Source organism: Juglans microcarpa x Juglans regia, chromosome 1D, assembly GCF_004785595.1.
Source record: "Juglans microcarpa x Juglans regia isolate MS1-56 chromosome 1D, Jm3101_v1.0, whole genome shotgun sequence".
Taxonomy (NCBI): domain Eukaryota; kingdom Viridiplantae; phylum Streptophyta; class Magnoliopsida; order Fagales; family Juglandaceae; genus Juglans; species Juglans microcarpa x Juglans regia.
In genome coordinates this window covers 11,729,682-11,757,190 of record NC_054594.1, presented here as the reverse complement: position 1 = coordinate 11,757,190, position 27,509 = coordinate 11,729,682, and the positions used below count along the sequence as shown (strand labels likewise).

General features: G+C 34.1%; 2 protein-coding genes across 8 annotated transcripts; one reads left to right on the top strand and one right to left on the bottom strand.

The window, feature by feature from the left end:
- The first annotated feature begins 1,173 nt into the window (after nucleotides 1–1,173).
- Nucleotides 1,174–8,841, top strand: LOC121254987 (pyridoxine/pyridoxamine 5'-phosphate oxidase 2). 7 transcript variants are annotated; one of them, XR_005938756.1, is made up of 8 exons: nucleotides 1,174–1,338; nucleotides 1,455–1,504; nucleotides 1,613–1,670; nucleotides 2,111–2,143; nucleotides 2,314–2,409; nucleotides 7,997–8,192; nucleotides 8,394–8,558; nucleotides 8,644–8,841. XR_005938756.1 is itself a non-coding variant. In XM_041155262.1 (7 exons), exons 1-7 carry the CDS (start codon nucleotides 1,210–1,212, stop codon nucleotides 8,743–8,745), a joined length of 633 nt encoding a protein of 210 aa, XP_041011196.1. In that variant the 5' UTR covers nucleotides 1,174–1,209; the 3' UTR covers nucleotides 8,746–8,841. The 7 variants fall into 7 exon arrangements, 6 of the variants coding, with proteins under 6 accessions (XP_041011196.1, XP_041011217.1, XP_041011226.1 ...); XM_041155262.1 differs by lacking the exon at nucleotides 7,997–8,192; XM_041155283.1 differs by lacking the exon at nucleotides 7,997–8,192 and having other exon boundaries at nucleotides 1,174–1,360.
- A 10,922-nt stretch (nucleotides 8,842–19,763) lies between these two features.
- LOC121254980 (laccase-6) lies at nucleotides 19,764–22,879 on the bottom strand. Its single transcript, XM_041155248.1, has 6 exons — nucleotides 22,623–22,879; nucleotides 22,315–22,466; nucleotides 21,924–22,168; nucleotides 21,658–21,786; nucleotides 20,154–21,095; nucleotides 19,764–20,054 (listed from the first exon to the last, which is right to left on the bottom strand). Exons 1-6 carry the CDS (start codon nucleotides 22,740–22,742, stop codon nucleotides 19,924–19,926), a joined length of 1,719 nt encoding a protein of 572 aa, XP_041011182.1. The 5' UTR covers nucleotides 22,743–22,879; the 3' UTR covers nucleotides 19,764–19,923.
- Nucleotides 22,880–27,509: the final 4,630 nt, after the last annotated feature.

Sequence of the window (27,509 nt, the reverse complement as noted above, 5' to 3'; positions counted from 1 at the left end):
TTCATGTGGTGCCAGAAGAGAATGGAAGGCTCCTACTCCAGGTTGGATGAAAGTGAATCTAGATGCAGGTTTTGATAAGGTCCAGTAGAATATGGGCATTGGTATAGTCATTAGAGATTTCTCAAGTGATGTACAAGTGATGCTTGTGGCTCCCAGATCCTTTGTTCCCACTGCATACCTAGTTGAGTGCTATGCTCTTCGAAGGGCTATTTCTTTGTGCCAGGAACTAGATTTTGAATCAGTAGAATATGAAAGTGATGCTAAGAATGTAGTGCATGTAGTCAATGCAAATAGCTTAGATTTGTCTTGGTCAGGCTAGATTATTGAAGACATAAGGCATATAATGGCTTGGCATCAAACTTGGAAACTATCTTTTATTCGAAGGGAAGGCAACAAAGCTGCACATGTTATGGCAAAGTATGCTTTGTCTCTAGAGAGTGAGTCAGTCTAGATGGAGGAGGGACCAGATGTGGTCCTTCCTAATATTGTTTACAATAAGTCTTGTATTAGTTTGATTTATGAAATCAAGGTAATCTCTTTTCAAAAAAAAAAAAAAAAAAAAAAAGAAAGAATGAAAAGAAAAATAAGAGGATATCTTTGATATTTGAGAAAATATTTAAAATGTATTAAAAAATTAAAAGAAATGATAGTTGCAGTTGTAAATGTACAAGTACTGTGCAATTATTTAAAAAAATGAATAAATATGGGACCCACATGAAATTTTTTTTTTTTCAATAGTAGATACTATTTTTTTTCAAAATGACTGCACAACGTTTGCGCACTCTATGATTGCATATATCATTACTAAAAAATTAATATTTAAATAATATAAAAAAAATAGATAAATTAATATTGTATCACAAGAGTCTGTACGTAAAATAAAAAATAGAATTTGATAAATGCAAAATGATAGGGTTACTATCTTCTTACTACTCATCTACTATTTATTTATATTTAATTTTTTTTAATTTTTTATTTTACTTAATGGTTAAGGAAGTGATAATTAATAAAATTATATATATTTTTAAATTTTTTTTAATGGTTAAGGATGTTGAAAAAATACTTGAAAGAAATTGATAAAAAAAATAAAAAATTTAAAATAAACTACAAGTAGTAAATAGATAATAGATGGATAATAACCTATCACTACTCTCGATAAATTAATGTATTTGATAAATTAATGTATTTTGAACGGGGAAGCCATCGTGAATGCTCTTAGAAATAACGTTTCCGTTTCTACCGACGAAAGGACAGGAACAGAATAGCAGCAATGGAAGCCGTAACAGGGCCATGGAAACAGCTTCTTCTGAACGCATTGGAGTCGAACTCCCACCTCAGGCACTCTTCCTTCTTTCAACTTGTACGTTGGTTTTTATTCTTTTATTTTCCTTTTTCAAGCCAAATTTTCTGCAATTGTTAATCTCGTCGATGTTGCCTTTTGCCGTGGTTTTTAGGCCACTGTGGGATTGAATGGGAGACCTTCGAATCGCACTGTGGTTTTCAGGTGATCTCAATCTGTTCTCTGTTTCAATAATTTGGAGTTATGATCTCTTTTTTTTTTTTTTTTTTTTTTTTTTTTTTTTTTTTTTTTCTCTTGGTTGTTGGCTTTCAGAGGACTTGAAGAGAACACTGATAAGATCCAAATCCACACTGATTACCGAACTCATAAGGTTCTCATATTTTATTTTACTATCTATTTTATTTTTCTAGGCACTTATTTGTATTGCTTCTTATCAAAGATTTCAACCCTTTTTACTTACCAAAAAAAAAAAAAAAAAAAAAAAAAAAAAAGATATTTCAACTCTTTTTTTTTTTTCTTTTTTTCTTTTGGTTTTCAAAGTGCCTAGAATTTATATGGATTTTAGTGTGAGTTTGATTGAGAGTTAAGCTCCTGAGCTCCATTTTTGGCTTAAATTATGCAAATAGAAGTTCTCGTTTTGCTGCCATTTTCCATTCCAATTTGTTTTTCACCGCCCATCCAAAGCCTATGCAGTAGTTTTGTTGATATCAGTATTTCGCTTCATGCCCTTGTGTGTATATGTTCAGTATTCTAGTTTTGTGTTAATTGTGATATTGATCATTGGACTTTATTTTTGGGCCGGCAATGCAGATTGAAGAGCTTAGGCATTGCCCATATGCTGAGGTAATTATTCCCTAAGCTATCCTTCCAAATTTAGTGTTAAAAAAAATAACTTTAACGTGCTTTTAATTTGTTTGTACTTCTCTATCGCATCCACATTGACTGCTGAAGCTCCTTCCCTAGTGCGTTTATTTTGTGTTCTTAAGTTTATCATAAACCATATTTGATGTTAGATATGCTGGTATTTCACCGACTCTTGGGAGCAATTCCGGGTCAATGGAAAAATTGATATCCTCGATGAATCAAATCCCGATCTCAACAAGCTTCAGGTAAGACTGTAATCTTTTCATAATTTCAAGCTCATTGTAAATGACAGGTCTTGTAATTTCCATGATAGCATAGAGATTCTTGAATTCATCCTAGGTACAATGCGATCTATATGATTTATTCCTCACATTTTGTAATGTGCTCATCAAGTGTGTGCATTTGATGATACATGCTGATGATAATGGCTTGCTAACTTATTACAAGGTTCAGATTGTGCTAGTTATGGATTTTATTATCACATACATCAGTGACCTGGTAACTTCCTTATTATCATGTTTAAGTATAATTTTGTTGTGGGGATTTGACCAGGTAAAATACATGTTTCTATTCACGGTTTCTGGGATTCCTCATCATAAAAGAAGTTTAATTTTGTCATGTAAAGCTTTGTTTTGCAGTTGGTATCAACATTTGTAATTCACATTACATTTTATACTAACTGCTGATGTAAGATAAGACAGATAACCAATACTGTATCATCTTCAGATGTTAAAAAGGCTTCTAAACTCATAGTTGCTTTGAACTATGAGGTACTCATATGTGAATATTTTTAACTTCTCTTCGCTAAACTTGAATATTATGTGCTTACCACGTCTCTTTATGTTGTTAACTCTTGAAAGGACTGGTGAAAAGTAGGGAGATGAGTTGAAGTTGAATATAGAAGATCCCATCAAATATAACCTGTGTTTGGATATTGTGCTCTCAATCTTTGTATATTAAGGTTACAATTCAACAGAGTGTCCTAGTTTAGAGTCTTTGTCTGAAGCATAATGCTAATGAAAGGTTTCTGAAGTAGATTCATATCAAATAGCATATGAAACATTGTATTGTAGCTTATCTCATGCCTTACTAAATTGGAAAACCCTAAAAGCCTTTCTTCTCTTAGGCAAAGAATGAAAAGTTAATCTAGGAAACAGACTACTTTAGTCGCAAAAGCTATACTTTCTTTGCTTGAGATTCACACTGGTCTTCACATGAGATAAACTCTGGGATAGCTTCTATCTTGAATAAAGGATAAATAGTTAATTGAGGAAATGGCTTCTTAGGTCACAATATGTAACGACCCAGCCCAATAATTCTAAGGTTGGAATAATGATAATATTTATTGGGCCCAAACTATATTTAATGGGCCATATTAGATAAGCTCACGAACATTAAATTATTGAGCTTGATTAGGAGTTTTTATTAGGCTTAATAACTAGGTTAAACCCCATTTATTATTTATTGAATGAGTTAGGTTCCTTTTTGAATTTTAAAGATCAACCATTAGAAGTTTATTTCAATTTAAAATATCACCGATTGAAATCCCCTACACAGTCTCAGTGATTGCCAATCCTACATTTAAATGAACTACTAGATCATGTTTTTAAATTCAAACTCTCTTCTTTAATCATTGTGACTAAGTCCAACTCGAACTCGTCGGCACCCTCTCCCAAATGTCTCTATAAATATCTTCCATTCCTTGTGTTATTTGGAAAAACCATAAATCTCTGTAAGTGTAGTGGCCAAACCCAAGATACCAAGTCCAGCATCGTGCGTGTCCCAGGTTCACCACGCCAATAACCGACTGCCTCATTCCTCTCATCGCATCTCTCACGTTTTCTCTCTCCTCTCTCACGTTTATTTTCTCTCAAGCTCTTAGTTAATTTATTTCTCTCTAGCTAGTGCCAAACCCATAAAAAAAAATCAGTCGCGCCCCAAAAATATCTGATTAGCGTTACTGGGGAAGTAGCTTTATCATAAATTAGGATTAGCATACTCTAGCTAGTTATATATATTATTATTAAAACCACTTCTTTTGAAGCCAATGTTTACGTACCACGCATGTCATGATATTTGCAAGCACGTCATTAATCATGTTTCATTCTGCATATTATAGTTATGTATGTATTATGCATCTCATGAATCTCACATTGCATAAGATATGTAAGCTTTCATAAGATCAAGTGTGAGATAAGCTCAGAACAGTTAATCAGATGATTATTCAAATGTATGGTACCAATGCAATTTATGGGTGGATGTGCAAGCCACAGATCTAAGCGTGATCTACCATAATACGCTTGTATACTATTAATGGTTCCCCTTGTGGCCACAGAATGTGGAGCTGATGCACAATCTTTTACATAGGGTTAAGTGTGTGGGCTAATATGATAAGTAAGACAAGTCAGATAAACCAAGATAAGTCTTGCATATCATAAGGATATGTATGAATGATCATATTTTTAATTCTCAACATGAAGTATTTTATGAAAAACATTATGTTAAGTATGCTTACGTTATGATGGGTTTTTTACTAAGTTTTTGACTCATTTTAGTTATTTTATGCTTTTAAACCACCTCATGTTAGAATATATATGAAGGTAGAGCTACAAGACGAGACTTGGTTCAGGGAGGCGTGACAGTGGTCTAGATCATGTACAGAGATTTTAAGTTGTGATTTTTATAGCATGGACTTTCAGAAATTTTAATAAATGCTTCTACACACACTTTTTTATGATCTCAGTCTTTTAATAAAGAATGGTTTTATTTATAGAATCCTTGTACCTGACGCTTTCTTCAGAATAAAAGAAAATATTTTTAAGTCAAGGGTTAGTAGTAGTACTCCGGCTCTTGTGATTTTCTAAAAGAAATGAAGTATTTCTTAACTATGGGGAGTGGGGTGTTACAATTGGTATCAGAGCACAGGTCGAAAGATTCTGTAGACTTTTCAAAATAAAATAGAAGAAAATTTTTTGAAAAAAAAAAAAATCTAGGCTAACATGTCCTACTCTTCTACAGTAATTATCTTGGACTATTATTGGTTTGTTGTTATAATTAAGTTTCAAAGATATTTTTAGACTCATGCACCTACTATGTAAAAGAGTTGTAGGGCATGAGATATGGAAGTGTCTAAAGGCAAGGTTAGGAAGCTTTGCTTTTAAGATTAATCGTGCATATGTTAATTAGGAAATAGCCTTATAATTTGTGAAGTTTTATCTAAGGAAATTAGGAATGAATTTAGAGGATTTTTTAAGTCATGACATAGATTTATGTATGGCGTATGGTATTTCATGATTGGCGGTAAATATCTTATAGTAACGCGATTTTATCGCCTAGCACAAGTTGTAAGATTTAGGATTTGAACTTTGGAGAGTCTTAGGTTACGATTTATTTAGGTTATTATTTTAAGTGGAGAATTTTATTATTATTATTTTATGTGGAGAGTTTTATTTATGCGGAGATCGTTAGTTACTATTGTATCTGGAGTTAAGATAATTGTTGCGTGAATTTATCAATCCCATTGCTAAGGTTGATATTTGTTTATGCTTGAATTGAATTTGGATTATATGATGGTTGACATGTAGCGTGCTAACGTGTACGCCTATAGAATTAGTGAGACATCGGACCAAAATATGAGACGATCATAATTTTTTTATTATTAGGTTCGACTAATGATTGAGGAGTAAAGAGACATGAAAAACATGTGGGGGATAAATATGTAAATTATTTGAGGTCTAACAAATTTCGAGGACTGAATTTTTATAAGGAGAGGAATTTGTAATGACTCGGCCCAATAATTCTAAAGTTGAAATATTGGTAATTTTTATTGGGTCTAAATTATATTTAATGAGCCATCTTGGATAAGTCCATGAGCGATAAATTATTGAGTTTGATTTGGAGTTTTAATTGGGTTCTTTATTGAATGAGTTAGACTCCTTTTAGAATTTAAGGATCGGCCATTAGAAATTTATTTCAATTTAAAATCATCACTGATTGAAATCCCCTATGCAGTCTCAGTCACTGCTAATCCTACATTTAATGAACTACTAGATCATATTTTTAAATTCAAACTCTCTTCTTGAATCATTGCGATCGAGTCCAACTCGAACTCCTCGACATCCTCTCCCAAATCTCTCTAAAAATATCTTTCCTTCCTTGTGTTATTTGGAAAAAAGTAATGATAGATACAGTCGTGGAGTGCGCAAGCGCCACACTGTCTGTTTAAAAAAGAGTGGGGTCCACTATTAAAAAATTAGTTTTTTTCCTATGGGTCTCGTAGTTATTTACATTTTTTAAAAGATTGCCCGGCGCTTGCACACTCTACGACTGCAAATATCATTTCTTTTTGGAAAAACCATAAACCTCAGTAAGTGCAGCGACCAAACCCAAGTAATCCAATCTAGCACTGTGTGTGTCCCATGTTCACCACGCCAATAGCTGACTGCCTCATTCCTCTCACAGCATCCTTCACGTTTTCTCTCTCCTTCTCTCTCACGTTTGTTTTCTCTCAAGCTCTCGGTTAATCTATTTTTTTCTCTAGACGTGATAATGGCCTAGATCATGTACATAGATTTGAAGTTATGATTTTAATAGCACGGACTTGGAAAAATTTTAAGAAATGCTTCAGCGCACTCTCTTATGATCTCAATATTTTAATAAAGAATGATTTTTTTTTTTTGTTTTATAGAATCTTTGTACCGGATGCTTCATTCAGAATAAAAGAAAATATTTTTAAGTCAAGGTCAATAGTAACACTTTGGCTCCCGTGATTTTCTGAAAAAAATGATGTCTTTCTTAGTTGTGGGGAGCAGGGTGATAACACAATATGCATGTTTTCTTATTACATTCACACTGAAAATCTGGTTATTATTGGGTGGGAATAAGTTAATGGGAAGGGAAGGCTGAATATGGCTACAGTAAAGGTTGACAAGAAGTAAAAGTTTGAGGATAATGTGTCATTGTTAATTTACTTGTCAAGTATCAATATCCATTGGTTGTAAAAAGAGAAGATCAGTTCGGCATTTAACGGATTTCAAGCTGCACAGTGATAAGCGTTCAGTTTAAATGCGCTGCCTTTAGAAAAGGTCTTCTAACATGCTGTGAAAGTGAAGGAAAATAACTAACTGAAGGATGGACGACTTTGTAAATGTAGAACTTACTTTGAAAAACTTAACTATTGTTGTAAAATTTAAAAAATATTATGAAGCATTCTAACTGCTATGGGCATGAAGTTGCATTGTGTTTCAAACATTTGGGATACTTCTGGAACTGGAAGCTTGAAAGTTCTGAGAATTTTAAAATGAAAGGAACTGAAAAAAATAAGTGTTTTAAACTTGTGGCAATTGTTAAATGTTCTCTTTTGAATAATCTATTAGAGAATTTGAATGTTTTGAACCCTATACCATCATCAACATTCTGTCACCTCAACTCCACACACCAAAATACTATTACAAATTTTTCACATTCACCACAACTCCTTAATAAAATATTACTTCTATGATTCAGGCACATCAAAGTCAAACTAAATTTAAATAACTTCATGACAAAATTTAAATGAATTCAACTCCAATGTTTCCACAAATAAAACCCTCACCAGGTCATTGCCTGATAAATTTTGGCTTCCATTAACACCAGTCAAATTCAATACGTTTCCATGGTAAGTGAAGTCACTAACTTCACCATGACAAAGTCTGGCTAAATCTCAATTTTTTTTTCAACATATAACTTTATAAAGAATTTGTTGCATTTGCATGGTTTCTAGGGTTCCTCATCATAAAAAATAATTCTATCAAACCCACAGTATCTTAATGTAAACATTAATCAATCCCACAGCTGTCCAGGCCAGATCCACCATATTCCATCGCTATAATCATCAAACTAGTTATCACCATACATGAACAAAACTCTGAGGTCATTTTTCAAACTCTTTTGTGGAGATTTCCTGAAGGGTTCAATAGCAGCTGGATCTATTATGGAGACTGGAGGATGGCGGTGCCCTGTGGTTGGGGAAAGAGGGAATGTGTTGCAGGTATTTTGGCCCTGTAGAAGGCCACCTCAAATTTCTAAGCGAAACTGTGAAACCTGGCTTCCAACAATTTTGGCCCTGCAGATATTATATTGGACTATTTTTGTGTGAACAATGTGTTACTTGCATTATAAATTCACCTGTAGTCACTCTTTGACTTTCCTTCAAGCTTAAATGCTAATGTTATAAATTGAACTCATACAGCAAAGAGAAAAATCTTGGTTCGCCAGTTCTCTGAAATCAAGACTGCAGTATTTGGGGCCTAGTCCTGGTCTTCCCTGTCTAAGCGAACTGCCAGACCAGGAATTCTTGGATCATTCTACAGGTCCAGTTGGTGCATTCTGTCTGCTGGTCTTAGATCCAGATCAGGTTTCCTAGCTTCTATACTCTTGTATTCATTTAATAATTTTCTTTTTTCTGCTTCTTAATTTTCTGAAATTCAAATTATGTGCAGGTTGATTACCTGAATCTGAAGAGCAACCAGAGAATAAAATTTACATCTGGACTGAGTGTGAATGGAGAAAAGTGCTGGACTTCACAGAGGATCAATCCATAATCTATGCTTTGTAACTTTTGGATTCCAATATGAAGCGTGGTTTCAATTTAGAAATCTTTTATGAAATTTGTTATAAAGATATCTCTTTTTCATTATATATTATAAGAATAAAATGGAGATACATTTTTGTATATATGACTTTTCATTGTGATTCTTTACTCATGTCTATATCAAGCAGTACAATATATGACTAGTACTGAAACAGCTAAGACTTGTACTCTTACCTCTTTGATGAAGCCTTTGATTCAACATTTTGGATGTCAACTAGCCTCCCATGCAAAGCATCTTGCCTAAATGAGCATCCCATTCCAACATTTGAAAGGACATGATTGGTGGAATACCTGTCGGACATTCCTACAAGTGGTATCTTTCCTACCTTAGTTCGCGGAATACTCATTTGAGCAAGAGGCTTTTCTATGGAAGGGTTTAAATAAATGTCCCCTGCTGGGGCTATAAAAGGACTGAACCTATATATAGCAGTGAATGTCACTTGTCTGCCCAAATGTATGTTTTCCTGAGTGGTGGTTGTACCAGCCTTCCAATGTATGGATGGTAGGATTGTCGGATATGCTTTCTTTGCTATGAAATATGACAGATTGTGCTGTCAGCTGAACTTGTTGCCTGAACAATATTTCCTGGTTTCCCTAATCACAATGCTATATATTACTTTTCATTACTTTCACTACTATTCAATATTCTATCATTACTTTTTCACTACTATTCACAGAATATCTGAGAATACTTCACTATCTAAACACAACCTTAGTTTCCCCATTGAGAACTGTGTTTCTGCTGACGAGTTGCTAGAGGAATCCTAGGAAATATTAGTTGCTTTCAGTAAAAATATGCTTTCAGTCTACAGATAACTATAGTACTTCCCAAGTTTATTTTACTGAATTAAAGTACTACCCGTGCTTTAGAAATAGATTGATATTTTTCATTTTTGGTTAATCTGTTGGACTACATATAATTTACTGCTTTCTTTTGGTTCTCAATCTCTCTAGAAGAGTTTGAGACAAGTATGGTCTTGTGGTTTCTGTATAAAAATGAATGATGGTTCTGAATTTATTAGGCGGATGATACAACTTGAAACGCCCAGATCTGTGCTTTATCGATCATGTTACCTTGTGGTGGTGGGATGACAACTGATGCAAGATTATGCTTGGTAGAAGCTGGCCATGGGTGGCTTGATGCGATGCAACTACTGGAAACTAGATATTTTTAAGGTATGCATCAATCCCTATAAATTTGCTAACCTTTTGGAGTAGTGATCCTAAATCTTCATTGTTATCAAATGGAGTATAGCATGTGACCCTCAACCATGGGTGGGTGCTACCCACCCTTCTTCATTTAGACTTTTGCCAATAAAAGGAAAAATCAGGTTCTTTGTTCTTTCCTTGACCTTCTGGCATGGGGCAGATAATTAGCTAAAATTACTATGTTACATTTATCCTCTATTATATCACGCCTACTTTTTTTTTTTTAGTAGTAATTAAAAACTTTGGCATTGGCCTTCCAATACGGATTGAAAGCTTATAAGTCATGCTAATTGAATAGGTCTATTGCACTTTTTGTACGCTTTAATATGAGTACTTTTCATTTTCTTAATACTATTCCGATGAAGTGCCTGCTTTGGACAGGTGCCTTGGAGTTATTAGATTCTTGCGACTCTACTCTTGATATCTTTATATAAAATCTGGCGTATATAATACATGACTTATTCCCTATGTGATTTATGCTGTTTTACTGGCACTAGTGGTTTCTAATAATTTCAGGTACTCCCTAGGTGGGTATCCTGTTGTTCAAATCGAGTCATTTTTCCTTTTATCAAAGTCTATAATGAAAATTAGGTTGAGGGGATGCATGCGCCCTATACATTCGCTTACTGAACTTCTATAATGTGATTAATTTTAGGTAGTAGTTTTGAAAATAAGTTAATGAAACTAGTATATAAGAAAACATTGAGGATGTCAACGGATGTGTTATCGAACCCCGAGGGATGCATGCATATTTTATACTAAATTCGTTGTGAACCTATTATTATAATGTTATTCATCATCCAAATTCTCATTATCTTTCCATCATTTCATGATGTGGCATTAGATGATTGGAAACTATTTATTATATTTCACTTGTGAACCTATCATTTAATACTACATTATGGGATGATGAATAGATTTTCTTAATTAAATAAGAGTTGAAAGTACAAACATATAACGTTTTCTCTTTCCACAATCTTCTCAAATTTTCATACAAAATATAATAAATAATTTAATTTTTTCAAATCTCAAAATAGTAATAATATTAAAAAATAATATTTTATTAACTCATTTAAAATCATATCATCTCATTTCATCGTCCAAATCAATCTTGCTCACCACCCCACGCATGGCCTCCACACGCTGCAAGCTCACCTGGAATTGAGCCATTTTTATTTTATTTTGGTCTCCAAGCACTTCTATCTGGCCGCCGGTTGGCTTTTCGACCTTATCCATGCAGTTTTATCTGTTTTTTTGAGTTTGTTTTTGTCCTTTTAGGGCCTTGTCAGCTGCAGAATAGCGTCCAAGCGTTTCCCTCCCCCTCCCTCGTACACGCACCCCAACAGAAGTGTTCAATGTCTAGCTCTATCTCTCCTCAAAGCATCTTTGCATTTTGACCGTCGCGCCGTGTTCTGCTGTCTATGCCTGTCGCGTCCCTTTTGGCCAAAACTTTCATGCTTCCTTTTTTCGAGGGTTTACCTTCCTATGCTCCATAGATTCTCAATAATTGTTCCAAGAGTTATGCTACACACCGCCCACTGTTCACAACACATCGTGAGTCGGCAAAAAAAACCGGGTTGGTTTTGGGTGTGCGGTGTGCTTTTATTAAACCGGCTGCAGAGAAGATTTTTCCTTCTTTACTGGTATTCCAAATATAGATTAGTTACAATGCACACCCTAGTGTTGATGGACTTAATTCCTTTAGTTCAAAACGGTCTTTATAATAATATATTTTATGATTTATTTTTATTTTCTCATTGTAATGTTTGATTTTGATGTTTGTTAGAGTATCCCTTCACCATTATAACTTTTAATTAATCTAATTTGCCTATATATGAAAAAAGAAGTGTAAACATGATGAGGTGGCATGTGATGCTTATGAAAATAATGTTTCCAACTATTAAGAGTGCAATATTTTTGTTCAATGATCAATTTTATGTCTTGTCTGGACAATTCAAGCCCTTGAACATTACTAATGACGTCAAGCTATTCCACTTTTTTTTGAGGAGGATGGTGAGGCTGTAAGTAATTCGGTCCAGATCGACAAAACTGACTGATTTTTAGGTCTAGACCGGACTAGACCGAATTATGGACCGGTCGGTCTCGGTCCCAAAATATGTAGACCAATGACATTCGGCTCAGTCCTAGGGTCTACAAATTTTAGACCGGACCAGACCGAATTGGACCGAATCCCTATATATTGTTTAAAAATATTTTTAATAATTTAATATATTATTTTTATATAGTAATTATATAAGTTAATGATATAATTTTCATCTAATTTATTATCATTGATCATATAAAATATAAAATAATATATGCTATCAATTAATAATAAATTATAAATAATGTGATAATTTATGTCATTATATGTAAATAGTTAATACATCATATATTCATACATACTCTACTATTTACACTTAATTAAAATAATTAGGTAATTTTTTTAAATAGTTAAGTTGCCAGTAAATATGAATAATCTATGTACAATGAAATTATTTGATAATCATTAACATTGACACGAGCGGGGTGTCGAGCGTGACTCTAGCGAATACTGAAGTTTGTATCTCATTTGAGCCCATTGTCGTGCGAAACTTAAATGAACTTACGAGTTGAGTTTTGCTCGAGTCTACTGTCGAGCACATCTCGGGTGAACTCACGGTTAGAGCTTCGCTCAAGCGACAATCGAGCGAATTCACTGTTTCTCAAATTTTCAACTCCAAAACCAGTCTCCACCCCAACAATTAATAATTATGCGTACTAAAGAGTAAAGTCTAAGTTAATTAGTAGTAACTATCAATATCATAAATATAATTATAGTAAAATATTCTTTAATGAGTTAGTTACATAATCCACATTAATAATTCATTTAATTTTAATTTAGTAATTTCAATAACTTTTTTTATTAACTTATTTGAAAAAAAAAAGATGAAAAAATAATAAAATAATTAGGTCGAACAGAACAGACAGGATCGGACATATAGCTACCTGTACAATTAGGAAAAAATGATGGACCGAAAACTCCAATCCATCACTGGACCGGACCGAACCAATTTACACTTTTAGTAATGAGAAAGTATCGGCATAGAACCCCTTTGTTAGGCCTCCATTTATTTTAAAAGTAATTAGTTGATTGAAGTAAATTTAATTATTTAACTTAATCTTTACATTTTGAACTAGACTTCTCCATAATAAGTAGGACAATGATATAACTATTTTATAACTTATTTTACATTCAACCAATGTACTTGTCCCAATTCATTTAAAATAATTCAGATTTTTCATAATTACTCTCAATTTAAAATAAAGTTGTAAAATATCTGTAAAATTAATTTGTAAGTATATCGTTTTCTAAATAAGTGAGTTCAATATGTAGAATATTTAATTAAATTGGGTAGATTATAGGGTTAGAGTTTGAACTTTGACTTTTGATACTATGCTAAATAATCATGTCTAAAAAACTTAAACTAACAAGAATGGGTAAATTTAAATATTTATATTATATTCTAACACTTTCGATCTATCAGCATAGTGAAGCTTAGTGAACAATCATGCTAACAAATTAGAGTTGTGTTTCAAGCTCCTTATACTTAAAAGTTTTGTGTACAGCTGGAAGAATTTCTAGATTAGGCTATTACTGTAGAGGATATTAGATTTTAAGTCTCCAATAATAGAAAAGTTCTTCTAGTTGCTATCATTTCGAGATGAGCTGCAAATTGGTGACAACAATTGAAGTAAACTTGGGTTCAACATTATTAGAAGGAGACGAGTGAGGCAACAATTCCATTATTCTTTGAATATCTTTGGTCATGTTAATATATTCAAGGCACATTAAAGGACTTTCCTTGTGTGTTTGACAAGAAATATAATTTTCATATGCAGAGATTTTTTTTTTTTTACCATATCAAGTCATGTCTATTATAAATGAGTTTATCTATATATAAAGAACCCTACAAAAAGTAAATAAAATAGTTAAATAAATTATTATGTCAAGAAATTTCATGTTGTATGAAAATCTGGTGGTCCGATGCCCTCGAGCTTGTCACCCTTTTTCTCTATTTCTCAGCCTATTAGAAAATGAGCCCAAAACCCCTAATACTATTGGCTCCATGCCAAAGTGATATTAGAGCTTGGTCATAAAGGACAGGGTGCAAGGAGATGAAGTTGGGAAGCATCAACTCAAGGACAAAATGAATGAGATTTTTTGTTTGACTTGTTCTCATGTAGAGCATGAGGAATCCTTTAATGTTCCAACACAACAAGAGACATGAGTACCACTAATCACAGTCCCAACACAATGAGGAGGCCGTAATGATTTTCCCCACTACAATAGAGAGGAAAGGATCCTACAACTTGGTTGTCAAGGTTGGCCAATTTGCATATTGAAATAGATTATGGACTATGACAGTGGCTTCAAGGGAAAAATTAGGAGTTTGGGGCACTGTTATAAAGTAGATTTGGCGATATAGAAGCTGGAATTTAAAATTGGACGTTCCCATTACCTATTATAAGCTATGAGTAGGTGTTAGGTGTACAGTGGCTTAAACGGTTGGACTCCAGTTTAATGAGTAATGCTACTCATCCATCATCTATTTTTCCATTATCCTCTCATTATTACATGATGTGGTATTAAATAATTAAAAATTATTTATTATGTTTCACTTGTAGACTTATCATTTAATGTCGCATCAAAAGAGATTGACAGGATGATAATAAAAATAATGATAAATATATTTTTCCAAAACCAAAAGTTCACAATGTAAAACGCGAATAAATTAGGAGACACATTGAGTAAAAATACATAAAAATTTTGTTGAACCAAAACAATTTCCAACCAAGAAAAACCTTTTCATTGCACACCTTTGCTAAATGGTTTCAGTGCAATTGCAGCCGCATTCATGGGTATGCTGACCAATTTCCAAATGCCACCCTTGAGGGTAAGAGTCTTTCGTAAAGAAGTGGGGTTAGTTATTAATCCAATTAAGGCACAAAACAAAATGAGGTGATTTGCAAAATTAGTACCTGGATTTTTATATTTTTGCAATTCAAGACCTCAATTTTCAAATTTCGCAAAATCGATTTTTAAGTTTTCACAATTTTACAATTCATGACCTTCATTGATCTCTCAGTAGAAAATTAAATAAAAAAGTTTTTAAGTCCTATGAAAGTTGAATAAAATAGTCAAGCAAATTATTGTCTTAAAATATTTAACTTTATATGAAAATCTGGAGGTCTAGCTCCCTCGATGTAGCCATTTCCATTCTTTTTTTTTTCTTCAAACACTAATTCCACTAGGTCCATACCCTAAACATCGCATCCCACAATCATATTAGGGTTCCAACCTATACAGAATAGAAGCAAATGTACAAACCCAATAGGGATGCTTTGATTGGTACCAGCCATAGTGCTTTAAATGTGGTGAATTGGGTCATTGGATGACATCAGTCTAAGATGAACAGTAGGTAAAGAGGTTTCTCATGGAATAGAAGAGACTATGGTGGATGTAGAGCAAAGTGAGGAGGAGCTTGTCCATGCATGGAGATGATGCTACTCTGGTTCTGGTCAAAAGGGCATGCTGAACACCTTGACGTTGGATGGGGATTATTTGCATTGTAAACATATTTTCCAATCCACATTTTTCTGTTGCTAAATAAAACGGGTAGGAGGGGTCGATTAGAGGTAGTTTTTCTATTTGAGCGTAACCATAGTAATACCCTACCTGTTAGGACCTAGACAAGATCAATTTAGACAACAGGAAGCTACAAGCGCTCTCTCAATTTGAGTTTGAGCCATTGTTATTAATATCGTACCGGACTAGTCTGTACGGCCGGTATTTGCCGTACTATATATATTTCGTACCAGCTCAAATACCGGCCATACCGGCCAATATTTCGGCCTGTACCGGTCGATATTTTGGTCTTAGTTTTTTTTTTTCATTTTTTCACACTACAAACTCATTTTTTGACCTCCAATTCAGACTAAACTATTTATAATTTATATATATGTATTTATATATAATTTATTCATATATAGACTATTATTTTGAAATATAATTTATATACATATATTTATATATATAATTTATTCATATATCGACTATCCCGAAACGGTACCGGTACCGAAATATTTCGTTCAAGTGCCTTGACCGGTACGGCATCCGGTACGGTATTCAAAACATTGGTTTGAGCCATAACTTAGAATTCAATGTTACAAAGATTCATTGAATCTTTAGATGGCCAATACTAGTAGTCTATAGTGAATTTATATTCAGATTTGAACCCAAGACCTAGTGCATGTAAAAATAATTTAGAGTGACAAACGAACCATTAAGCCACCACCCTTGATGGTTTTTCCAATCCACTTTTATATTAGGGATATAGGGCCTATAGGATTGAGATGGTCTTTGGAAGCTTAAAAAATGGGATTTCTGAAGAAGTTGCCAAGAGACTGGTATTTCAAGCGAAATAGATTCTTGTCCTAATAGATTAGAACGACTAAGGAATGGAAATAAAATATCAGTCTTTAGGGGTTGATTAATATCCATTTTCATGGCTCAAAGTATGAGGATAGTGTGTGGTGTGATGTAGTTGCAATGGATGCACGTACTCATATTTGTTTTGATAGACCTATTAGTATGATAGAGTGGCCATTCATGATGGTAAGCAAAAGCATCTACAATTTTGCTCTTTAAAACGTAGAGATAGTTCAAGCCAGACCATTGGGGGAAGGTGAAGGAGTTCTAAGCAAAGGAGATTGTAGATGAGACAGTCTAGGAGTTGTATTTGTTTTGAAAGGATAGTAGCATAGGCATATATGAAGGCTTTCAGCCTTTAAGGGACATATATACAACACAAGATCTACTTGGTGTCTAGTCCATCTTGACTAAATGCTCACACTTCGTCCTTCAGCATTACATAGCATAAGGAGCTTAGGCGCCAGGCAAAGAATTGATGATTTTACAAATCAAATTATGTCATATAGATGATGTGAGAAAGACTCGATACTTCTACGATACCTATTTTGCTCACATCTCAAACGGATGGGAGGATGCCTATAGACAACCAGACTACGACCAACAACAACACCAGGTATAGATCTCCTTATATTTCTTGGTTGGATATACTTTGTGGGGGGCCTTTTTACCGAACTGGATTTAAAATGTGGGTAACATCAGATCCCATCGAATCCACTTGAGAGAGTTGGGAGAGCTTATATTGGAAATCATATTAAAAGTATTTAAAAATATAAGACGGTAATTTTAAAAAAAAATATTAAATATACCCAAGAAGTGTTTATAAAAGAATTTAAAAAGTAGTACACAACAATATAAGAAACCTAGCATAAATAAAATCAACACAATGACAAATTAACTAAAATCCTAAAAACTAAACAAACCATATTAAAAAACTAAAACAAAACATAATGAGCCTTTTTTTTGTTTGACAAATGACAAATCACGCAAACTGCCTTTTTTTCTTTTTTTACTTTTTTTTCATACATTTTTTTTTTTACATTTTTAATTTTTTTTAATAACAACAATAAAATAACACTCACTTAATTATTAAATAAATAGATAAAAAAAACTATTGGGAGAAATGCTTGGGACCATTTTCGGGATCCAAACATTTCTCAAGACCGAAGGGATCTCCCTCTGGCGATGGGGCCTTGAGCACCCTTCCCAATAGAGGGGGATCCTAACCCAAGCGTGCCCTAGGCAGGATACCAGGCAATGCTTGGGTGGAGCGGGGTCCTCCTGACCATGGGATGATCCCTTTCCTTCCTTCCTTTTTTTTTTTTTTTTTTAGTATTTTTAATTTTTTTTAAACCCAATTTATAAGTTTATTTTTTGTTTTTTATTTTTGGGTTTAATTTTTTTTTCTTCTATTTTTTCTTTAGTCATATAGCTAAGTTTGTTTTTCTTACTTCTTTAATTAAGTTTATTCATTTTCACTTTTACTTTTGTTGTTAATTTTTTCATTTATTAGGTTGTTTTCTTGATGTTAGTTTATTTTTGTTGTGAAAAACGATAACAGACAAAGTAAAAGTAAATACAAGTAAATAAATCATACGACACAAAAATAACGTGGTTAAGCAATGTTCCTATGTTCACAGAGCTACAAAGGATTTTATTATGTTGAAAAATCACAAAATACATTTTGGAGAAAAATCTCATTGTTCTGAACACTCTAAACACATACTATATTCATTAAGTACATATTTATAGTATCAATTGGTGAAAATCCTAATTTTCAATTTTCTGCATTATTCACTCGAACGTACTTTTTGTCCGACTTTCACTCGAATAGCATGTCGAGCGAGTTTCAAATGAACCATCTGCCTGAGTTTCGTTCGAGCCACTTGTCGCGCGAACATCGAGTAAACTTTTTGCAGTTGCTTCCTCTGGTCGCAAATGTTGCACTCGGACCCCTACGAGGCTTGGGCCGATAACGCAAAATGCATTCTTATCGGGTTGGGTCATCAAATCGAGCCGACACACCAACAAACCAGACTCCACAAACCCAACAATTTTTCCTTTGGTGTTTCTTTTTAGTATTATCAAAATTTTAGGTTATTTTCATGTTGGTTATTCTGAAATCTCGATTTTTATAAATCTTGTGGTGTTTTTAATACTTCTTGAAAAACAATATATATATATATATACCTTTTTTTATTTTTTAATAATATTGTTAGCGTGACATAATTAATGATGCCACGTGTTAGACAGTCACAAGCTGACACACGGTACTCCTTTTACATATGGAAATTTTCCTTTTAGTTTTCAATTAAGAAATAAATGGATAAACTAAAACGGGAGTTTTTTTTAATCAAAAGATGTAATATGTTAAACTTAAAAGCTGAGGAAGTCTTTTGCAACAAGTGAAAATACATAGACTGATTTTGCAATTAACGAAAAATCTTATTCAAAAAAAATTTCAAATCTAGCTATATATACTCGCTTTTACAAACCCCAAATACAAACCATATCTTATGAAATCTTTGTCCAAAAGGTTTTTCATTTTCCTTTCAAACTTTCACAAGACCTAATACAAAACACATCTCAGTTTAAAAGAAAAAAAAAATCAAAATTTTTACTAACCAAACATGTCCGAAGATTTCAAATCCTAAGGCCTGATCAGTTTTGGGTCATGCAGTAAACCGAGCTGGTGAGGCTGAGAAGACGTGTGATACATCAGAGTGCTGAAGCCATCTCTCTAAAATTAACCTAATCCGCGTCATGCATGATACGACTTAGCCTCGATTACTTTGGCAAAAACTTTTATCTTATTTAATCATTATAATTTTTTTAAATTTTTATCATAAAATAAAATAAATAATTTAATTTTTTCAAATCTTAAAACAATAATAATATTAAAAAAAATATTCTAATAATATTTTATTTAACTTTCAACTTTTATTTTAACTCATCTCATCTGTAAAAATAAACGAGACATAGCTCCTAATTAATGTTCTTTGGCTGGGGGTTGTTGCCCCCATGACAATTAATATTGCCAAAGCAGAGACAGCAAAGATTCCAGTCAAATGCTAATTGCATCAATCTCTTAACTACTAATTAATCAGCATTATTCCAAGCCTGATGCTGAGCGATGGATTACTAGTGCGATGGATTACTAGTTACTACTAACTATACAACTATTTTTTTTTTTAATGTTAGAATTTAGAATTTGTCATAATGGTCTTTCATTTAAAACAGATTTGTAATTAAAAAAAAGTTGCATGTACATCATTGCTCAAAGAACAAAAGGAAAATTAACTTTTGCAGTTTTATTGATCATCAAATTAATCTGTTTGCTCTTTGATCAGAACCACAATTACAAGTTCTAAAAGAAATGGATCAACCTTGCACACATTACACAACAGTTGATTGATTAGTGAGATTTCTGAATTATCTAAATGCAGTTTAGCACCGCGGCAGGTCTGCCGGAGGGTGAGGAAGTGTCTCCAGATTTCCTTTCCCATTCTTCACGATGAAAGCTGTGCCTAATCCCCACGACTGATGTACATCTAAGTGACAATGCATGAACCAAACCCCTGCAAAAAGTTGTAGCCACACACACATATATGTATTTAATATTAATTAAAAAATTAAAAGAGAGAGAGAGAGAGAGAAGAAAAACCGACAATCTTTACCTGGATTGTCAGAGACAAATCTAATTGCAGTCCATCCACCTACAGGAACTCCAATGGTGTTCATGTAAGGTGGATCAACCAAGTTGAAATTTGCAGTTTGTGGATCATAGTTCCCACTGCCATACCCCACAACATAGAAGCTAAAGCCATGGAGATGAATTGGGTGGTTCTCAGTGGTGACTGTCCCAGTGTCCTGCAAAATCAGCTGCACTCTGGTCCCATATTCCAGGACCATGACCCTAGTCCCATTCAAGGACTGTGTGTTGTTCGGAATATTATTAGGTGCTCCATTTACAAAGTCATAGTACTCTATGGGTACCCCAGGAAAGTCATCAGTAAAAGAACCATTAATCTTTCTATAGTAAGCTTCCAAAAGCGAAATCTTGGGCTTTATAAAGCTTATGTTGTTCATGGATGCCGCCATGACCCCATTGTTAAGGCCTTGACAATTTTGCTTGGGTGTCTTGGAATGACATCTTTGGACATTTAGTCCAATGGTGATGAATAAGTTTGTGTCAATTTCTTTAGGAACATTCACCTTATTCAGGCTCCTTAGCCCATCCATGACAGTCTTGACAGCAAGATTGTCACCCACTCTTGGGAGTTGAGCAGGTAAAAATACACTATTAGTTACTGCACCCGAGTATTGGAAATGGGCAATGGCTAATATATTTTGGAATGCAGCACCTTTTGCAGAACTGTAGGGCCCCATGGCCATGGAATACTTTTCTATTGGCTGATCTGCAGTGACAAGGACGTTTATGGTCTGGCCTGGTCCAAGCATCACACGGTCTGTGGTGAATGGCTTTGTGTATTCAGCATCAGCTTCAACAATTGTTAGTTTGTGATTAGCAATTGCAAAAAAGTTCTCCGAGTTTAAGCCTGCGTTAATTAGCCTTAACAGATACGTCTTCCCGGGAACCACATCGATCTTGTACACATCTGAAATATAATTCAGCATTCATATTCTTTGATCAGATCATAAGGAAAGAGAATTATGATTTATGCATGTATATAGGTGTATACGCACATATATCTAGCTAACCACATTTGATAGATTAAATTATGGTGTGTCGCATAAGGTCTAGCTTTATGTCCTCTCACTTGGTCACGATCATATAGGTCAAAAGAAAAAAAAAAAAAAAAAGCAATAATAAAAGTTGATTTACTTTTTTCTGCTATATATTGTATGTGTCGGGAGATAGTTATACAATATTATCTATGCGTGAAAGAGTTATGCTATTTACTTGTTGATTGGTATAAAGCACACCACTTATTAGGGAAGTATTCATTACAATTATAAAAAAGAAAGTCAAAACGCCAATATCAATTTGTATACTAACTGACGTGATCATGAGCTTTCATGAAATCTTCGGTATATGTTTAGTATGTGAATATAAAGTGCTTGCAAACAGATCTTAAACACTGTGTAAGTGACACTAAATTCCGTTTAAAAAGCTAGTTATAAGTGAATTATATGATTACTGTTCAAAACTTTGAGTACCATTGTTTGAGCAATTGTAGTTTGGGCCAGGGTGACCATTAATTGTATATGCATCTGCCACCGGAGGACTTCCCCCGCTTGCTGTGGTGTTGCGCTCAAGTTCTACCACGTCCTGATTCCAATATTCCCCTAATGTTCATATTAATTTCAAAACACGTTATCCATACATGCTAAATAAGAATCAGAAGCAAGCTAGTTTCATTCAACACCAAAACAAAAAGACAAAAAAATGGCTCTGAGAATATTGTGTTAGAAGATCTAATTACCTAGGATTATGATATGCTCCTCATACGGGTCCTTAAATGGGAAAGGAATCCCAGATTTAGGATATACCACAAAAGCACCATAAACTGTAGCCCTGAGCCAAGAAACATGAGCGTGCCAGAAAAAGGTTCCCTTTTGCTGCACCAATGTGAACTCATACGTGAAAGACTGTCCAGCCTGAATTGGACATTGTGTAATGTACGAAGGCCCATCGAACCAGCAGGATAGTCTTTGTCTTATTCCGTGCCTTAATTGTTAGAATATTATATATAGCCAAAGAAAACGAAGGAAGATTCATATAAATCAGCACTGATATAATATACGGGACGTACTGTCTTTAAAAGGTGCGGTTGCCATTTTCTGAAATTGAGGGGAAAGCATTAGGGTTTTTACCAGTGGATTGTAGTGTTGTATGGTGTCTCATTGGTAATTTTGACAATAATTCTATCATCTTCTTGGGCATATATCACTGGTCCTGGAAATAATCTGTTCACTGTGACGATGTTCCTGGTGTTGCAAAGTTTTGTGATTCTCATGCTTTGAACCTGTATACATGTGTATGTCATTAAAAGTTACCTTCAATAACAAACCAGCCCGAAAGTGTATATATAGAGAAGAACAAATAAACAATGAAGTCTAGAAGCAGGAGATCACGATCGATGAAGTGTGTGTGTGTAGCAATATATAGTACTGGCAGTGACCTTGAAATCATAGAACCTGGTTGAGCATCCACTAGGCCATTGTGCCGTGACATGCACAATGTAAGAATAAGATACCAAGCTTAAGCATAGCATAAGTACTGAAGTGGCTAAGTTGGCCATTTTTCAACACACCAGAGAGAGATCGATCACAGAGAGAGAGAGAGAGAGAGAGAGAGATGGATTGAAGAGCTAGATGAGGAGGAGTGAAGAGGAGCCTTTATTTATTATTGAGAGTGCAAATGTTGTCTTATTTTATTTATTCACAGGGGTTTGCATAGTAATTGTATAATGTTTTTCAGCTTTCATGATTCCTCTAACATGGATTGGTGGTAATAAGTGTTGGGGGCGTGATTATCTAATGTGAAACCCTGTGGGGAAGGCTCTCTCTCTCTCTCTCTGGTATTATCTTCTTTTCCTTTCTGACACATTTTCCCTGAGAAATCATATCATTTGACTGATAAAATAAGCACACCAGCTTCTTAAGACTATGTCAAAAGCCCACCATGACAGCTACATGATGCCCTGTTCTCTTTGTAACCAACTTAATAATTATACTACATGCATAATCTTTTTCCTTTACTTTTATTTCTTCAAAAAAATAGACATTGTATACTGTATTAATTATATATTTTTCATGAAAACTATGACCTTGATCAGAACCTGGCCGGCTTTCAAACTATAGAACTCAGCTGCACCTTTAGTTTTTTGTATTTGGTTACCAACCCTGATAATTCCAATCCAAATGAGACATAATATATATTAGGGTAACCATGATGGCACGCTCTTTAATGTCTTGACATTTCTACTGATCTGGAGCAGTTCACTTTTGTTTCTTTGTGTTTTTGTGTAGAGAGAGATCACGAGATGTGAAGGGTCGATAAAAGCATTGAAAAGACTGAGACTACGACCCCCCCCCCCCCCCCCTCAAAAAACGAACGATCTTTTATTTTTACTTTATGCACATAGTACTCATCATACGAGGCGAAAGGCGAATAAAGAATGGGTTTTATGTGTTGTGTTTTTATTAGACATGTTTCTTCCACTCAATCATAAGCAAAGCTGGCGCACGCCTTCTCATCCCCAACCCCACCTTTAATTTGTACCTGGATCATTAGACATGATCAGGATTTTCCCAAAGCTGCTGTCGTTCTTATTATTCCTAGTAGTTTATATATTCCCTCTCTTTTCTTAAAGCAAAAATCCACAGGATTTTCCCAGAGCATGCTAAGCTAGCTAGCTAACCGTTTTGTTATATGTGTTTCCCTATTCTATTACATTATTTTAGTTACTTAAATTACTGTTATTTTTTCGTATTTATTATCATTAACCTTTTATCTGCTTCTGAATTGCACTTAATTATTATATACTGACAAAATTTTTCAGATTAAGAATCACTAATCACCAATTGTACTACATGAATTTGATTACAGTAGTACGATTCATGTGGGATCGATTCAGCATGCATATATGCGGTGTTCAGACAGAGATCTGGCTGCAAAATAATATCAAAGTAATTGCAGATGATGCATGTTGGATTTATTTACATGATTGGGGCTTAATTAATTATTGAAACCCTGTTCAAAGTCTGTCTAAACGGCCTGTATGGTTATAATATCGATCTACTACAACTACTACTACGTTCTTCTACGTAGCCAACAGCATGCGAACTGCTGCTGCTCATGTTCTAGCCACAAAACGAACATGAGTACTGTAATTAAACTGGTATCTTTATTTCTTCTTCTTCTTTCAATGTATGTGGCTCGATTGAATTAGCTGATCCAACAAATTACCATAATAAAAAAAATTGCTAATTTTATCGAATTAGTTCCAGCCCATTATATATATATATATATATATATATATATATATATATATATATATATATATATAGTAGACCAAAAATGAGCAACAAAAATATGATTGTGTCCAATGCAGGCCATGATAATTTGTAACTTCACAATTACGCTGCAGTACTCCAGCGTGTGGTGGTGTGTCAGGTCAACACATAGGACCTCCAGAGGGACCCTCTCTCTCTCTCTCTCTCTCTCTCTCTCTCTCGGATGGAATTATGATTGAGTTATATTATATATATATATATAATATAAACTCACAACAAATTAATTAAGAGGTTTATAATTATGTGAGCATGCAGTTAATTATTAAACTCAAAATTAAGTCCATTATATGAAAATTAATTAATCAGAGAGCTAGCTAACTTATAATTCTATAAGTCATATGACAGAATTTATATTTTATTTCCAAAGCATATATGATCACCACCTACTTATAACCAGTTAAATAACTTTGGATTCTAACCATAACTAGAAGACACCTCTTAGCTTAGGATGCTGACTCATATCTAATCAAAAGTTTTCTTTCTTTTTTTGAAAAAAGCATCAAATTAGTGGCGTCACTAAATTAGTATAATATTAATCTAGTTCAAGTTCAATGGATTATATATATGAAACGATGGTAAGTTTAAAAATCAGAGATTTTCCCTGCCCATAACCCTAGCTAGAAGCTAGTCACTCTAATATATATATATATATATATATTAAAAAATAAAATTAATACAGTAGAATATTACGTTGCAGCAATAAGGGCGGAAGAATTAAAGTTTTTTCAGGCAAAAATCTCGGATTCAATGGCTTAACTTGGGAGATCAAGCTACAATCCAAAAGAACAAAGGAAAGATACCTCAGATAGTCTTACCTGTACTCAACCTTTATTAATGTTTTTGGCCTGGTAATTCCGTAAGCAAGAACATTTGTTAACACGTACTTAATTACCTAATTTTGATGGTTGAAGCGATCGACTGTCTCTAGGTGTGATATTATTAATCCCACTAGCTTATAAATTAATGTCACTACAAGAAATTTGACAGTAGCCGCAAAACACCTACAAATCGCGGATATAAATTATTTTTAGCGAAAAATTGCTCGCTGGACTGTAGCCGCAATTGTCTAGCGCAAAAAAGAATTTTCCGACTGATTTTTTGAGTTAATCGCAAAAAAGAATTCTGCAGCAATCTTAATTGTTGTTGCTGCAGAATTCTGGATTCCATGCATGGTCAGCTTATTGGATGACCTTGGTAGCTAGCTATATTGCAATGTAAAACGGCATGATAAATTAAATGAAAATAAGAAAGTAAATAAGACATAAGTTTTGCATGATTCGACTTTAAGGCCTATGACTGGAAAGTATTCTACTATGAAGATGTACAAATTGCAAACTCAGTCTCCATTTTTTTCTCTCTATTAATACAAGTTCCTTATGCTTGTGCTTTGTATTTAATTTGTTGGTGCGGCGCGTGTAAGGAGCATAAAATTAAGAGGGCAAGCTAAGCAGTCGCACTTGTGAAGAGTCAGATTCTCAAGTAATAAGCATCGCTTATAGAGTTGTTGAATTAGGGATCATTAGAACTTATAGAAGAGAAGGAGGCGGCATATATAGAGGCCAGTATTAATTGTAAGCAACTATTTCTGAACTGCATTATATCACGTCTCTCTCTCTCTCTCTCTCTCTCTCTCTCTCTTTTTTAAGAAGATGACGGTACCTAATTTTATTGATTGCTCTCGCTTGTGCGAGAGGAAAATCGTGGTTACAATCCGATACCTGGAAGATACATATAAACTATAAAAGTCAAAACTTAGGCGTCAAAACCTTTATAATCATATCATCCAAATACAAGGCCAAAATAAAAACACTTAACCTAAATCAAAACAAACCAAAGACATGGCAACCTGCAAGAGAAAACAAGCTAAACAAAAAATATTGAAATTAATCAAGCCAAAATACAACTTACCAGGCACAAACCTTACGAGAGCCTCAAATATGCTAAACCCAATTTGTCTATGCTAGACCTCTTAACAGACTAGGCAAAGTATGATATTCAAACCAATCAGAGTTCAAACTCTCTGCCCCACACTTAGCTAGAAAATTAGCCACAATATTTTATTCACGAAAAATATGATTCACGGTATAATCCAAGCAATTAAGATATTCATGTAATTCATCCTAAAAATCTTCTAAATACCAGATATGATAATCATCCTTAGTAACCCAATTAACCAACAATTGAGAATCAGTCTCTATTTGAACACGTTAAAACCCAAGAGTGTAACACCTTCGAACGCCTTCCAATAAACTTCTAATTTTAGCAAAATTATTAGTACCCGGACCCAAGGAAGCAAAGTAAGCTAGAAGTAACCTGCCATTATCATCTCTAATAACTCTCCCAGCACCAGAAGGGCCTAGATTCCCAAAACTACTACCATCAGTATTAAATTTAATCCAACCCTGGTGGGGCCGAGTCCATCTTACCACCCGAACCCTCTTAATCTTAGGGAACAAAACCGGGATATCCAATCTATTCAAGATCTCATTATCTTGGGTAGAAACAGAAGACACTTTCATAATCTGGTCCATAATACGACAGAGCCATAATTTAATAACATGCCAAACCGACTTTGCCGTAAAAACCTTATCCTCATGCTGAGCTTTACAGTGTCTCTCCCAAAGTTTCCAAAATATAATAGAAGGAAGAAGACCAAAAATAATTCTCACCTGTGAAGACCTACACGTAGGGTGAAACAAAAAATTTGTTTGTTCCTTCCAAGTGTAGAATGAAGTCATATGAACCCCTAATTGAGTAGCCGTTAGGCGCCAAATGTCTCTAGCAAAATCCCTTGTGCAAAGCACATGATTCAAATCCTCTATATGTCCCATTTGACAATAATTACATTTAGAAGCCATCGAAACACCCACCATTTTAATATTCTCATCAACACTAAGGCAATTATTAGCAGCCTTCCACATCATAATGAAAATCTTTTTTGGGAGATTAGTGTGCCATATCCACTTAGCCCAAGGTAAAGGAGGCACCTG